Genomic DNA, 16,799 nt, shown 5'->3' with positions numbered 1-16,799 from the left:
CTACAACACAGGCTCATACCAAGACTCACAGCGTAATCAAGATTTTAAGCTGGTGTGTCAAATGTAGACTAGCGCCCTCATGAACTGATAACATACAAGACTTTGCTAAAGCTAAGTGGCATATGAGGGACTGAGGGATCACTAAAGATCAAAGTTGTCAAGATATTGAAGAGTTAAAGATTTTTGATATTCCTATAAAAATGGGATATTTTTAGACATTAATCTCAATGCAGAAAACAAAAAACTTCAAACTGAGTCTTGGGGCACTGGGGATGAGGGTGAGACAAGAATTGTGCCATTTTCAACATCAAAGGACCACAGAGTGCAGCAGGTAAGACCTTGAAGCAGATACATCACTCCTACATCATCGGAAATAGCAGCTTACCTTGCCCCGTATGCTTGGCAGGATTAACTTTGTTTCCCAATGAAAACAAGATGGCAAAGGATAATTGGGTAAATTCTCGCTCATTTGACCCAAAAAGCTTGGGCTATAACTTTGGAGAATAAACTACCTGATGTCTCCCCAGGAATGGGACACTGACACTATCGAAATTAATTCCCTTGAATCACCATGGATCTACTGCAATTTGTTTGTTTTTTTTTACAGTGCTTCCCACAGGCAGAAAGATTTCCCACAGAATGTTACAAGGAGAAGGGAAAGGGTACGGTGGAAGAGGGAAATGGAGATAATGGAATGGAAAATTGAAGGCAAGTTCCAAGCGGAAGGATTGAGGAGGTTTTTGAAGAAGGAGAGAGTGAAGCAAAGAACTAGGTACAGACTTTCAGAGGACAGCAATGCACCAACTGAATGAGCAGCCTGCAAATAGAGCAAAGGGAGTGAGAGATGAGGAAATGCCTGATAATAGAGAAGCAGAGGGTGCAGAGGGTACATGTCAGCATGTAAGGAAGGAAATCACTTAGCTATGATAGGGCAAGGCCATAGAAAGATCTGAAAATAAGGCTAAAAGACAGAGACTCTTTCTTTCATCTCCTATCAATCCTATCTAGCAAGATTCCAGATTCTAGAAACCTTTCATCATCTCAATTTAAAACCATAACTGTTGTGGAAATCCATAGTTTGTATTTAATGGCTATTTGAAAATAAGGGGCATCATAACTGAGCTTGGTCACATCACCAGTTTGCGCACTTTACAGCTGGGAGTGGTGGGGGGGCGGGGGGTCAGTGGATAATGATAAAATGTGGGAGCTCTGGCTAACCTTTCCCATTTAATAGCTTAGAGAAAAAGTCAATTGTTGCCTCCCAATTACTGACAGTTGAGAAAAGCCAACATAAATTTAGGATCCTCAGCATATTCACTGAGTCAAGAGGGAGCACAGGATGTTTGCCAAAAAGGCCAAAGTGGCAAGTTTGTTGTTTGAGGGGTGGGGCAGTTGGACAGAGATGTCCCAACATCAATAACAACTGAATTAAGGTGCCAAAGCCAGCAGGGACGGATACAAATAATCAGCAACTAATTCATAGAATAAAACCCACTCTGTACAATAGCAAGCTCCCACTCCCAGCAGCGAGTAGTTGTTTGAGGATATTTTTTATATAAGGCAGGGGTAGGAAAATCAAGTAGGTGACCAAGCCTCATGTTGTAAAGCTTGTAGAACCACCAGAGACTCCTCATTAGAGCAGTCATTATCTCTTTAGAGTGACAGAACTGACAAGGGGCTGAATGGCCCACTCCTGTTTCCAGGTTGTTAAGTAATAGTGCAACTGACACTAATGCTCATTTTGCATTTGTAGAGCTCAATTTTCGTTAATGGGTCAGCACGTGTTCCATGCTGAGAAGCCAAGGGTAGGCTGGTCAGTTATGTCCATGTCAGGAGCATCTTGTGTTGGATAATTATTTGGCCACACCTTGAGAGTATTGAAATGAATTAAGGAGATTCCAGATCCTGTGTTCCAACAAAACAACATCTTCATTTTCTTTCTGGTGGCTCTTACAAGTGTGAAAGTGACAGTCGCACTCGATCTATTTATTGGAAGGAAAGAACACGGGGAAATTTTGAAGAAGTCATATGTGACTTAAAACATTGACTCTTGTTTCTCTCTCCACAGGTGCTGCCAGGCTTGCTGAGTTTTTCCAGCACTTTGTTGTTGTCTAATGGGTTTCACTCATTACCTGAAACTTCTCATGCCTGTGCCCACCAGTCCTCTCTGGCATTCTATTGTTTTGTGCCCCACCTTCTGGCCTGAATGATAAAATGTGTAACTCCAGTGTTTGTGTGAAAATATTGCCTTCCAACAATTAAAAGTTTTACTGAAATTCTAAACGACAGTGAAAATGAGAGCAGGGAGCCAGTTAGCAAGCAGGAACACTCCTAGGTATGATGAGTGGGCACAGTGATTTTAGTGTCCGCTGTGTCTCACTTGGTTATACTCTCACCTGAATCAGAAGACTGTGTTTTCAAATCCCACTCGAGACGTAATCCAGGTTGACACTCCAGCTAAGTAGTGAAGGATCAGTGCGCACTGTCAGAGGTGAGGCATTGCACCAAGGCCTATCAACCTTTCAAGTGAACGCGAAAGAGCCCACGGTCACCAAGAGGAGCAGGGGAGTTCTCCCTGGTGTCCTGGCAAATATTTATTCCTCAAACAACACTAAAAACTGATTATCTGATCATTATCACATTGTTGTTTGTGGGAGCTTGCTGTGCACAAATTGGCTGCTGTACAATTGTTCTTGCATTACAACAGCGATGAAACTTAAAATACTTGATTGGCTGTCTGGAATCATGAAAGGCACTATACAAATGCAAGCTCTTTATTTCTTCTGCTGGAATCTGCTTCGACCTGTATGAAATTTGTATACTCTGGCAGCAAACTGAACACCTGGGACATGTAGGAAGTTACACAATTTATCTAGGGATGTTAACTCTTAAATCACTTGGCTGAAAAGTACAATACTGATTTACCTGACTGGTCAGAGAATGGGGGAAAGGGGAAAAAGGTTGCATTATTTAACCAGCAACGAGGAAATAACCAATGGCAAGACATATAACTTGAATGAATAAAAATCCTTGTTATCAAAGAATGATAAATAAATCAGATATTCTATTTGCAGACTGGAATGTATTATATATTGTATAAAATACAGCAGAAATGGGAAACATTCCCAACAGGGAAAGCTAGTTAAAAAATTGGTGGGACAAATCACTTGTAGAAGCCCAGGGTATTCTACAGCGAAACTACTGCTGATTTTAGTTTGGCAGATTGCAGGTCATCCTACAGAGGGCAAATGGTAACTTAGTGTTACCAAAAAGGTCAAAGATGATTGAGAGTTCAGGAGACCCTGCAGGTATCACAGCCTCCTAGTAACATAAATCCCCATTAATAGGTAGCTAAACAGATACATCTATCCATATAGGGCAATGGAAAGGTTCATTTCTAGAAGGTTCTGTATTTGCATTATGAAAATAAAAAGGTCAGTACATCAACGTATCTGAATCAAGTCAATTTATGTCATTCGAAAGTTGGCTTTGGCTTTAGTATTTATATAAATTCATAGAAAATATTAAACATCTAACAAAATAAATAAACAGATCATCTAAATCATAATAGTTAATGATCATGTTTGAAAAGCTTTTTTTTTTAAACATTTGCTCCTAGATTCACATATATATATTTTTTTCTTCAAACTTATAAACCAGGATCAGTAGTGCTGAGGGAGGAGGGAGTGCTTCTTCGAATAGATCTGAAAAATAAACAGGATACATTTCACTACATGCTGAGGTTTCCTTCATGTCTTTGCATTTCTTGGTGGCACAGATTTGTTTTGTGGGTCTCTCTGTGCAGGTGATGAGACAATCTCTGACTCAAACTGTTCCGTAATAAACACACAGGTACCCAATACATTCCCAACACTAAAAAAGAAAGTAGCTACACTGTTAGACTGAGTTTTTAAAATTGTGTAACAATGTTCTGCAGCAGCTGATTCAGAGGGTCAAACACAAACTGTTTTTTTCTTGTCAGTCCTGCTAGGGAACTTACACTGGAGCAGGGTTACACAGCATCAATCCAGTGTAAAAACAGACAGCCAAGTAGCAGCAAAGCTTTCCTACTTCCATATTTCCCTTGGGATGTCACATTTGGCTTTGCCTCATTTTGAATAAATCCAACGGAAAGCAGTGCAGAACTTGAACAAATGACGATGAGTCTGAATGTATCCGGGCAGTTCATGGCCTGGTCACTGCTCAGGAGGACGGAGAGAGCGCAGCTTCTGTTCATCCAGAGACTTCCAATATTTGAAGTTAGTTGCCAAGTACTGGATCAAGTTGGGCAGGTCAGCAAACACTATGATCAAATAAAAAAAAGTGAAGACTCAAATCAGAGTTAATTATTAAAAAGATTAAACAGGCTGGGGTTCATTTCTCTAGAAAGACTGAAGGCTGAGGGCTGACCTGATAGAGGTCTTTAAAATCATGAAGGGGTAGATAGGGCGGAGAAGGTGTTTCCATTTGTGGGGAGTCCAAACTCGGGGCTAAAAATAAGATAGTCACTAATAAACCCAATAGGAAGTTCAGCAGAAACTTCTTCATCCAGAGAGTGGTTAGAGTTAGAATGTGGAACTCACTACCACAGGGAGCAGTTGAGATGTGTTGAGTAGCATAGATGTGTTCAAGGGGAAGCATGCTGGAGAAAGAAATTGAGGGATATAATGATCAGGTTAAGATGAAGTTAAGGTGGGAAGAGACTTGGTGTGCAGCATAAACACTGGCCTGAGTACATTGGACTCAACATCTTGTTTCTGCCCTGTAAATCTCAACGTCACTGAATAAGATTATTTGGTTATTTATCTCCGTTATTTGTGAGACCTTGCTGTGCACAAACTGACTAATAGGGCAGGTGTAGTAAATAGAGTGGGATGAAGCACATATGGAGCACAGACACCAACACAGACTGATTGGAAAAAGTGGTTTGCTTCTGTGCTGTCTAGTTCAGTGTAATGCGGCGAGGGCTTTAATAATTGACAGAGAAAAAGCTGTGTGCGCAGGGTGACAAGAACGATTACTGTCTCGAAATTGTACATCAACAGAAATATCAGCCAATAAAAAGGAACAAAACCGGACAGGTGACCCGGCATCGACCTAGGCACCAGAAAGGACAAAGGCAAACCCAGCCCTGTCGACTCTGCAAAGCCCTCCTTATGAACATCTCGGGGCTTGTGCCAAAATTGGGAGAACTGTCTCACAGACTAGTCAAACAAAAGCCTGACAGTCATAGTCATGGAATCATACCTTACAGATAATGACCCAAACACCACCATCACCATCGCTGTGTACGTCCTGTCCCACCTGCAGGACAGGCCGAGCAGAGGTAGCGGCACAGTAGTATACAGTCAGGAGGGAGTTGCCCTGGGAGTCCTCATCATTGCCTCCAGCCGCCATTAAATCTCATGGCATCAGGTTAAACATGGGCAAGGAAACCTGTACTGGCCCTCCCCCTGACCCCATCAGCTGATGAATCACTGCTTTCTCCATGTTGAACACCACTTGGAGGAGGCACTGAGGGTGGCATGAGCATAGAATGTACTCTGGGTGGGGGACTGCAATGTCCATCACCAAGGGTGGCTCAGTAGCAGCACTACAGGCCGAACTGGCCAAGTCGTAAATGACATAGCTGCTAGACTGGGTCTGCGGCAGGTGGTGAGGGAACCAACAAGAGGGAAAAATATACTTCATCCTCACCAACCTGCCTGCCACAGGTGCATCTGTCCATGACAGTATCAGTAGGAGTGACCACCACAAGGTCCTTGTGGAGACAAAGTCCTGTCTTCACACTGAGGATACTCTCCATCGTGTTGTGTGGCACTACCACTGTGCTAAATGGGATAGATTTCGAACAGATCTAGCAACTTAAGACTGGACATCCACGGGGCGTTCTGGGCCATCAGCAGCAGCAGAACTGTACTCAGAGACAATCTGGAACCTCATGGCCCGGCATAGCCCCCACTCTACCATTACCATCAAGCCAGGGGATCAACCCTGGTTCAATGAAGAGTGCAGGAGGGCATGCCAGGAGCAGCACCAGGCATACCTAAAAATGAAATGTCAACCTGGTGAAGCTATAACACAGGACTACTTGCGCGCCAAACAGCATAAGCAGCAAGTGATAGACAGGGGTAAGTAGCTCCACAACCAACGGATCAGGTCTAAGCTCTGCAGTCCTGCCACATCCAGTCATGAACAGTATAAAATAAAGGCAAAATACTGCGGATGCTGGAAATCTGAAATGAAAACAAAAATGCTGGAAAAACTCTGTAGGTCTGACAGCATCTGTGGAGAGAGAGACAGAGATAACGTTTTGAGTCTGTATGCATTTTTTGTACGTTCCAGTATTTTTTTCTTTTCGTAGTCGTGAATAGTGGTGGACAATTAAACAACTCACTGGAGGAGGAGGCTGCACAAATATCCCCATCCTCAATGATGAGGGAGCCCAGCACATCAGTGCAAAAGATAAGGCCGAAGAACTTGCAACAATCTTCAGCCAGAAGTACTAAGTGGATGATCCATCTTGGTCTCCTCTGGATGTCCCCAGCATTACAGATGCCAGTCTTCAGCCAATTCATTCACTCCACATAATATCAAGAAACGTCTGAAGGCACTGGATATTGCAAAGGCTATGGGCCCGGACAATATTCCAGCAATAATACTGAAGACTTGTGCTCCAGAACTTGCCGTACTCCTAGCCAAGCTGCTCCAGCACAGCTACAACACTAGCATCTATCCAGCAATATGGAAAATTGCCCAAGTTATGTCCTGTACTCAAAAAGCAGGATGCCCAACCTGTCCTGTTACCGCCTCTTCAGTCTACTCCTGCATCATCAGTAAAGTATCACACAGCACTTGCTTAGCAATAATCTGCTCACTGACAGTTTGGGTTCTGCCAGGTCCACTCAGTTTCTGACCCCATTACAGCCCTGGTTCAAACATGGACAGAACAGTTGAACTTCTGAGGTGAGAGTGACTGCCCATGACATCAAGGTAACATTTGACTGAGTATGGCATCAAGGAGCCCTAGCAAAACTGGAGTCAATGGGAATCAGGAGGAAAACTCTCCACTGGTTGGAGTCATACCTAGCACAAAGGAAGATGGTTGTGGTTGTTGGAGGTCAATCACCTCAGCTCCAGGACATCATTGCAGGAGTTCCTTAGGGTAGTGTCCTCAGCCCAACCATCTTCAGCTGCTTCATCAATGACCTTCCTTCCATTACAAGGTCAGAAGTGGGGATGATTGCACAATGTTCAGCACCATTCACGACTCCTCACATACTGAAGCAGTCAGTGTCCTAATGCAGCAAGACCTGGACAATATTCAGGCTTGGGCTGACAAGTGGCAAGTAACATTTGTGCCACACAAATGCCAGGCAATGACCATCTCCAACAAGAGAGAATCTAACTATAGCAACTTGACATTCAATGGCATTACTATCGCTAAATCCCCCATTCTCCATATCCTGGGTGTTATCATTGACCAGAAATTGAACTGGACTAGCCATATAAATACAGTGGCTACAAGAGCAGGTCAGAGGCTAGGAACCCCGCAGCGAGTAACTGACCTCCTGACTCCCCAAAGCCTGTCTCCCATCTACAAGGCACAAGTCAGGAGTGTGATGGAATACTTCCCACTTGCCTGGATGAGTGCAGCTCCAATAAAACTCAAGAAGCTCGACGCTGCCCAGGACAAAGCATGTGATTGGCACCACATCCACAAACATTCGCTCCCTCCACCACTGACGCACATTAACAGCAGTGTGTACCATCTACAAGATGCACTGCAGGAACTCACCAAGGCTCCTTAGACAGCCCCTTCCAAACCCACGACCGCTACCATGTAGAAGGGCAAGGGCAGCAGATACATGGGAACCCCGCCACCTGGAAGGTCCCCTCCAAGCCACTCACCAACCTGACTTGGAAATATATTGCCGATCCTTCACTGTCACTGGGTCAAAATCCTGGAACTCTCTCCCTAACAGCACTGTGTGTGTACAAGCACCACATGGACAGCAGCGGTTCAAGATGGCAGCTCACCACTATCTTCTCAAGGGAAATTCGGGACGGGCAATAAATGCATTGCAGGACCAGCCAGCGATGCCCACATCCCATAAATGAATATTAAAAAAAAAACTGGGTTAAGAGAGGTTTGACTTGTGCCTCAGTATGGATTTCTCTGTGTACAGTGAACACCAGGTAAAGAGGACTCCATTCAGCAGAATTAGTGACAGTAATGCCATTCCCAATGGGTAAATGCATCACCTGTATGGCCGAGGTGTTTTATTTGTGGCCTGTGCGGAGTCGAACAATCAACAATTAAGAGGAATGACAGACTGCAAAATAGGTGGAAAGAAATAAGATGCCAAAATGAATTTGTGAAAGACTTGAAATATTGCAAAGGATAAAAATGATTAAAGGAATGTCAGTGATTTAACAATTTTAATGACAGTATTACATTATCTTTTGAACTATAAAACATATTGACAGTTTTGATGAGAGGGCAAGGTCTATTAGTGAAAAATCAAAAAGACTTACCATCCCAGGCATCAAACATATCCGTTATAAAGTAATCAATGAAGGAGATTTGAGACTTGGGAATGCTGCAGGTGTTTCGATCAAACACGGGCATTACCACAGGTAACCCTTGTCGCTTCTCCTCATCGGTCTGTGAACAAGACAGAGGAAACTAATCACAATAACATCCTGCATATCAAATAATGCAATACATAAACAAGGCAGCCATCACGCTCATGAACTCAGTTCACTTTAGTAGAATGTGATTTCTCTGCCCCAGCTTTCTATGTACAAGGTTTCAGATCTCAGTGGAGCTGAACTACCCTGCAGGGAGGGACAAAGCAGAAATGAGGCGCACCAAGCTCTGGATTGACTATCCAATACCCTGGAACATGATGGTTGGTACATGCTGAGGACTATGGGGCCTCCATCAGCACTTGAGAGCAAGAGAAATGCGGCAGTTATTTATTTAACAAAACAATGAGAGGTTTGAAGAGTCAGTCAGGTTTATGGGGCAGCCATAATGTACTTTGCCAGAGTCACAGGCTTATGGTCTCTTGGTTCTCCTCTGCTTCTCGTAACAAAGTTGGCATAAATTGGTCAGGTTGGGCAATAGGGGACAAGAGATGGGGGAAGGACGGGCATGTCCAGACAGAGGAATTTCTGCAATAGGTCTCCTTCTCAAACAGGAAAGCACCAAGACTCTTTTAAAGACACAATGATTAGTTAAAAACAGACACTGGAAATGGGTTAACAAACTTGGATGTGGATTTCTGTGTGGGGAGTATTCCAAGTGACTGAGCAGTGGGGTAGGTCCTCTAGTATTCTTACTGTTTCAGATTTACTTTATTTGTAAAAGAATTGAGAGAAAAAGCATAAAGACTAAACAATTAAAAATCTTTCATCTGGTACCTGTATATTGCCTTTAACTCATGACGTCTCAAGGTATTTCAGGAGGCAAAAACTGTTGCCAAACAGTAGAGGCATTGGAATTAAGAGTCATTAAGAGGTGGGTTTGAAGAGAACCAGGAAAGTTAGAAAGGGTGGGGATGGGGGTGGATGAGGTATTTGACTGACAGTTAACTGCCAAGCATTGTTTGAAATTTAAACAACGCAACTTGGCCCTGATTGGTCAAGGCATTGCCCTGAGGAATGTGTATGGCTATCACTTATTTTGTTTAGCTGAAACAGGCGCAATGTGTGTCCATGTTCTTTCTGTCTGTAAAGAACAGGGCCCTCCCTGTGTGTTAATATATGTAGAGTTCAGTACATGCAAATGTGTCACACTACGAGCCCGACTGACAAAATTAAATTGGTTGTCAGCGTAATTTTTAGCACATTGGGCAATATTCGCTAAATAATCCTCAAACACAGAATCACATCTAATGTCGGACACTATGTTTTGAGTTTTGAAGCACAGGCTGGTTGGATAGTTACGAGCAGCGATGGGACATGCTGTTTGATACAATCCGCCAGTCTTTGTGACGTACGGCCTACATACCCAGCATTGCGCTGGCATGGAAATTCATACACCACGTTACTCATTTGTGTGGTTGGCAGGTTGTCTTTTTGGCTTGTCGGCAGCATCCTGTTAGTAGCGAATACCACTCATGTTGCTACTGCACAGTAGCAGCGTGAAACAGCTAGCTTTACCTGTTGCTCAAATGTTTGAGATACCTTGGCCTTCCAGGGTAATCTGAAGTAGACTGGGCACTTTTCAGGGCTGAAAGTGACAGCCTTAGGCCCGTTCATGAGCTTGTGAGATACACAGCACAAAATGATCTGATCAAGGTAGCCATTATCCTACAGGATATCTTTGATGCACCCTGTTTCAGCATCAATCTTGCATGGTGAGCAAATGGTTCGGGCCCTACTTACAAGGTTGCCAATAAGACCAACTTAGTGTGCGGAACTGTAAGAATCCCAATGCATACATTGGCAAGGTAGGCTTGCGGTAGTCTGTGGTAGAGAATCCCCTGGCAACATCAACTAGTATGTCAAGGAAGGGGAGTTCATTTGACAGCTCCATCACTGGTGCATTCTCCATGGCATGCCACTTGCCAACCAATCAGCACTCTCTTCACAAACAGTATAAATTGCTGTTTTCCCCTTAAATTGGAATTCTTGTGAGTGTCCTGATGATTGCAAGGCAAAAAGCTTAGACATGTCACTTTTTTTCAAACAATGCTCAAGTTCTGTACTGCCAAACAACTTAGTTTACAATATTTTAATATGATCAACTTCTGAGGACAAGGAGAGAAAGTAAATAAAAAAATTAGCCTCTCACCTGAGCAAAGTACTCCTCTGAAATACGTGCAGCCCACTCGATACAAAGGTCCAGGGGTCGGCAGGGATTGGAGATATCCGCACATTTTATCAACATACGTTTGATTAGAATTCGGTTTTCAGGGGAGGTGAGGATGATATTACACGGATCTTCATTACTGCCACCATTCTGTAATGGAAACAGTGAGAGCATACTGCACAGAACTGAACAAAACAGACAGCACTCAAAGGACAAGGATGAGATGGGTGGGAACCATTTTAGCTTAGTTTCATTTCTAACACACTGTCACTGGTTGCTGAAATAGTGTCTGAAACCAAGGTACGAGCAAATATATAAACCTGAATTTTGAGCATTAATGCCAACTGAACACATGCTGCACCCTCATCACCCACCTTCCTGACAGGAGTACAGAAATTTGGAGACAGGTTGTCACTTCATCGAGATGCAAATTTCTCTGCGAGGTGAGGTGGAAGGAGGGGGCTGGAAAAACACAACCCGCTGCCACTCTCGACGATTTCTGAAACTCATGAGTTGGCTTCTGTACTTCTGGCTTTGCTCAAAAAATACCGGAATGAAGCCAGAACAACTGATTAATAATAGCCATGCGAAGTGCGGCAATAAATCAATAAAAACACTGTGGCAGATGAAATTAACTGGGCAACATAATCTGATCTTGAGATACAAATACAACAATCACTACAAGTTGCACCACAGGTCAGCAAGGCCATAAAAATCTGCCAGACGCTAGGTTTTATTTCTAGAGGGACAGACTTGAAAAGTACAAAACTGTACCTGTACTGAACCTTGATTAGATCACACAACAGTACAGCATATAGTTCTGGTCACGATTTATCACAAAGGGTATAGAAGCACTGGAGAGGGCGCAGAAGATTTACAAAGAGGGTACAACCATCAAAAGGTTATACATATCAGGAAAGGATTGATAGACTGGGTCTCTTTTCTCTTGAAAGATTGAGGAGTGACCTGGAGGTCTTTAAAATGATGAAAATTTTTGATAGTATGGAAACAAAGAACGCTGATTAGAAATATTAACTGATAAGGAGGATACATCAGAGAGTAGTATCAAGATAAATAAAATACTTGGAGAGTTTGATAGAATTAGAGTAGGCAATAATACTCCTCTTAGATGGGGTCAGAATAAGGGAGAAAGTAAAAAAGCCTAAAATTAGGGTTCATGTGCATGTATGTGAATGCATGCAGTGTGGTTAATAAGATTGGTGAACTATAGGCACAGGCTGACAAACGGAATTATGATATTATTTGGTGATAGATTGGGAAAGTGGTGAAAGGTTGAGAAATGTTGATGTACGAAGGGACCTGGGTGTCCTTGTACACCAATCACTGAAAGCAAGCATTCAGGTACAGCAAACAGTTAAGAAGGAAAATGATATGTTGGCCTTCATTGCGAGAGGATTTGAGTACAGGAGCAAGGATGTCTTACTGCAGCTGTACAGGGCCATGGTGAGACCCTGGAGTACTGTGCGCGGTTTTGGTCTCCTTACCTAAGAAAGGATATACTTACCATAGAGGGAGTGCAGAGAAGGTTCACCAGACTGATTTCTGGGATGGCAGGATTGTCATATGAGAAGAGGTTGGGCCGACTAGGCTTGTGTTTACTGGAGTTTAGAAGAACGAGAGGAGATCTTATTGAAACATATAAAATTCTGACAGGGGTGGACAGACTGGATGCAAGGAAGATATTTCCTCTGGCTGGGGTGGGTCTAGAACAAGGGGTCACAGTCTCAGGATATGGGGTAGACCATTTAGGACTGAGATGAGGAGAAACCTCTTCACTCAGAGGGTGGTGAACCTGTGGAATTCTCTAGCACAGAAAGCTGTGGAGGTCATGTCACTGAATATATTTAAGGAGGAAAGAGATAGATTTCTGGACTCTAAAGGCATCAAAGGGTTTGGGGAGAGAGCGGGAGTACGGTGGTGAGATAAAGGATCAACCATGGTCATATTGAATGGCAAAGCAGGCTCAAAGGGTCGAATGACCGGCTCCCGCTCCTGTTTTCTATTTTAACAGAGACCTGGCTCACACAAGGGCAGGACTGGGCGTTAAATAGTCCTGGGTACAAGGTGTTTAGGAAAGACAGAAAAAAGAAAAAAGTTGTGTGTGTGTGTGTGTGTGTAGGTGGTGGTGGCAGTATTGGTTAAAGATGGCATTACGGTACGGGGGGGGGGGGGGGTTAACAGACAGAATCTCTCTGGCTGGAGGCAAGGAATGAAAAATGTACAATAACATTGATTGGTGTATTATATAGGCCACCAACTAGTGGAAGGAGTGCACAGAAACGAATCTGCAAAGAAATTACAGAGAGGTGCAAGAATTATAGAGTAACTATGATGGGGGACTTCAATTATCCAAATATAGACTGGGATAGGAATAGTACAAATGGACAAGAGGGGTGAGAGTTCCTGTAATGTGTTCAAGGTAATTTTCTGCAGCAGTATGTTTCCAGTCCAGTGAGATTGTGGGCACTGTTGGACTTGGTTCTGGGGAATGAGTTGGCCCAAGTGGATCAAATATCAGTGGGAGAGCCTCTAGGGGGCAGTGACCATTGTATCATAAGGTTTAAGTTGGCCATGGAAAAGGGCAGGGAACAATCCAGAGCACGGATAATTAACTGGGGGAAAGCCAACTTTGATGGGATGACAATGTATGAGTCAAATAAGTTGGAATCAAATGTTGGCAGAAAAGACAGTGGCTGAACAATGGGACTTCTTCAAAGAAACAGTATTACAGGCAACGTCAAGGTATATTCCCTTGAAGGGTAAAGACAGGACAAATAAATCCAGAGTACCCTGGATGGAGAGAGAGAGAGAGAGAGAGAAAAAGAGGAGTGAAGATGAAAAGAAAGAAGTGTGTGCACAATAGACGTCAGGTAAAAAATACAATGGAGAATTAGGTTGAATATAAAAGGACCAGAGGGAAAGTGAAAAAGCTAATAAGAAAAGCAAGGAGAGAGCATGAAAAGAAGCTGGCAGCTAACATAAAAGGGAATCCCAAGGTCTTCTATAAGCATGTAAATAATAAAAGGATGGTTAAAAGAAAAAGTAGGGATGATTAGGAACAAAAAAAGGGGACAGACACGTGGAGGCTGGAGAAATAACAGAGCTATTAAGTGATACTTTGCTTCCATTTTTACAAAGGAAAAAGATGCTACCTTGGCCGAGGTGAGAGAGGAGATAACTGATGCACGAGGAGAATTTACAATTGAGAAGGTGGTGCTGGAAAGGCTATCTTTACTTAAAATAGATAAGCTATCAGGACCAGATGAGATGCATCCAAGGGTACTGAGGGGAGTGAGTGTGGAAGTTGCAGAGGCACTAGTGATAATCATCCTGTCTTCCTTAGACACAGGAGTGGTGCCAGAAGACTGGAGAATTGCAAATGTTACACCCTTGTTCAGAAAAGGGATGCAAGGATAAAGCCGGCAACTACAGACAGTCAGTTCGACCTTTAGATCAGTGGTAGGGAAACTTCTGGAAACTATACTTCAGGACGAAATAAATAGTCATTTAGACATGTGCAGGATAATTAAGGAAAGCCAGCATGGATTCATTATGGGAAAATCATATTTAACTAACTTGCTGGAGCTTTTGAGGAGGTAACAGAGAAGGTTGATAAGGGCAATGCTGTTGATGTGGTGTACATGGATTTTCAAAAGGTATTTGTTATAGTGCCACAACAGACCTGAGAGAAAAATTCTAGCTCATGGAATAAAAGGGAAAGTAGGCACTTGGATAAGAAATTGGCTGAGTGACAGGAAACAAAGTACCAGTTAATGGATATTTTTCAGATTGGAGGAAAGTTTGTGGTGGAGTTCCCCAGGGGTCAGTGTCGGGACCCTTGCTCTTCCTGATATATATTAATGACCTAGACTGTGATATGCAGGACATGCTTTCAAAATTTACATATGAAATGAAGATTGGAAACTTGTCAACTGTGTTGAGGATAGTCCTGAACTTCAAAAGGACATGGACATGTTGGTGGATTGGGCAGACAAGTGGCAGATGAAGTTCAATGTGGAGAAGTGTGAGGCGATTCATTTTGGCAGGAACAATATAAAGGCATAGTATGAAATAAAGGGAGAAATTCTAAAGGAGATGCAGGAATCAAGAGACATATATGTACATGAGTCTTTGAAGATGGCAGGGCATGTTGAGAGAGCAGTTAATAAAACATATAGTATCTCAGGCTTTATTAATAGGAGCTTTGAGTACAAGTGTAAGGAAGTCATGTTAAATTTGTATAAGACACTAGTTAGGCCTCATCTGGAGTACTGCGTCCAGTTCTGGGCACCATACTCAAGGAAGGATGTGAAGGCATTGGAGAGAGTACAGAGGAGATTCACAAGAATGATTCTAGGGATAAAGAACTGTAATTATGAAGATAGATTAGAGAGGCTGGGGCTGTTTCCATTGGAGAAAAGAAGGCTTGATAGACGTATTCAAAATCCTGAGGGATATGGACAGGGTCAATAGTTAGAAACTGTTTCCACTCAAGGGAGCATCAAGAACTAGAGCAGAGATGCAAAATAATTGGCAAAAGGGGTAACAGTGATGTGAGGAAAGTTTTTTCACCCACAGGATGGTTGAAATCTGGAACAAACTTCCTGAGGGGGTGGTGGAGGCAGTGTCAATCGAGGTATTCAAAAGGGAATTGGATTGCTACCTGAAAAAAGAGAATGTGCAAGGTTATGGCGATAAGGCAGGGGAGTGGGACTAGGTGGAATGCCCTTTCAGAGAGCCAGTGCAGGCTTGATGGGCAGAATGACCTCCTTCTGCACTGCAAAGATTCTGTGATTCTGTTTTATTGTGAAAACTTATAACTAAAGGTTAATTATAACTAAGGAAGTCACCAAGAAATCCAACAGAGAATTCAGAATAACATTCATTACCCAAAGAGTGGTGAAAACGTGGAATGTGCTACCATGCGTTTAAGCGGAAACTCTTTTTTCATTTATGGGATGTGGGCGTCGCTGGCTCTGCCAGCGTTTATTGCCCATCCCTAAGTGCCCTTGAGAAGGTGGTGGTGAGTTGCCTTCTTGAACCGCTGCAGTCTATGTGGTATAGGTACATCCACACTGCTGTTAGGGAGGGAGTTCCAGGATTTTGACCCAGCAACAGTGAAGGAACAGTGATATATTTCCAAGACAGTATGGTAAGTGGCTTGGAGGAAAACTTCTAGGTGGTGGCATTCCCAAGGATCTGCTGCCTTTGTCCTTCTACATGGTAGCAGCCGTGGGTTTGGAAGGTGCTGTCTAAGGAGCCTTGGCAATTCCTGCAGTGCATCCTGGACTTGGTACACACTGCTGCCATGGTAGTGGAAGGAATGAATTTTATGGCAGGGGTGCCAATCAAGTGGGCTGCTTTGTCCTGGATGGTACTGAGCTTCTTGAGAGTTATTGGAGCTGCACTCATGCAGGCAAGTGGGGAGTATTCCATCACACTCCTGAATTGTGCCTTGTGGATGGTGGGCAGGCTTTGGGGAGTCAGGAGGTGAGTTACTCACTGCAGGATTCCTAGCCTCTGACCTGCTCATGTAGCCACAGTATTTTATGGCTGGTCCAGTTCAGTTTCTGGTCAATGATAACACCCAGGGTGTTGATAGTCAGGGATTAATGATGGTAATGCCATTGAATGTGAAGGGGTGATGGTTAGATTCTCTTGTTGAAGTTGGTCTGGCACTTGTGTGGTGCAAATGTTATCATTTGTCAGCACCAGCCTGGATATTGAGTAGGTCTTGCTGCGTTTGGGCATGGACAGCTTCAGTATCTGAGCAGTCATGAATGGTGCTGAACGTTGTGCAACCATCAGTGGAACATCCCCACTTGGGGCCTTATGGGAGATCTTATTTTTTATTCATTCATGGGATGTGGGCCTCGCTGAATTCAGCTCTTTTGTCCACTCAGTTCCTGACCAGGGCTGTAAGGCGGTCAGGAGCTGAGTGGCTCTGGCAGAACCC

The 16,799-nt window shown here is 43.4% G+C and overlaps 1 protein-coding gene across 3 annotated transcripts in view; it reads right to left on the bottom strand.

Annotated features, from left to right (window-relative positions):
- Positions 1-3,451: 3,451 nt before the first annotated feature.
- Positions 3,452-16,799, bottom strand: part of pde8a (phosphodiesterase 8A) — a 124,378-nt gene continuing 111,030 nt past the window's right edge. For 2 of the 3 annotated variants that reach the window (XM_041174879.1, XM_041174880.1), the window contains 3 exons: positions 10,805-10,972; positions 8,539-8,668; positions 3,452-4,303 (listed from right to left, as the gene is read on the bottom strand). In XM_041174879.1, the coding sequence (XP_041030813.1) occupies positions 4,197-4,303; positions 8,539-8,668; positions 10,805-10,972 (405 nt within the window). In that variant the 3' untranslated portion in view covers positions 3,452-4,196. The remainder of the gene's footprint in view (positions 4,304-8,538; positions 8,669-10,804; positions 10,973-16,799) is intronic. The other variant, XR_005941435.1, reaches the window with a different exon arrangement.

The sequence above is a fragment of the Carcharodon carcharias genome, chromosome 26 (genome assembly GCF_017639515.1).
Source record: "Carcharodon carcharias isolate sCarCar2 chromosome 26, sCarCar2.pri, whole genome shotgun sequence".
NCBI classification, from domain to species: Eukaryota; Metazoa; Chordata; class Chondrichthyes; order Lamniformes; family Lamnidae; genus Carcharodon; species Carcharodon carcharias.
Note: the sequence above shows the minus strand (reverse complement) of the source record. Positions and strands in the feature narration are given on the sequence as shown.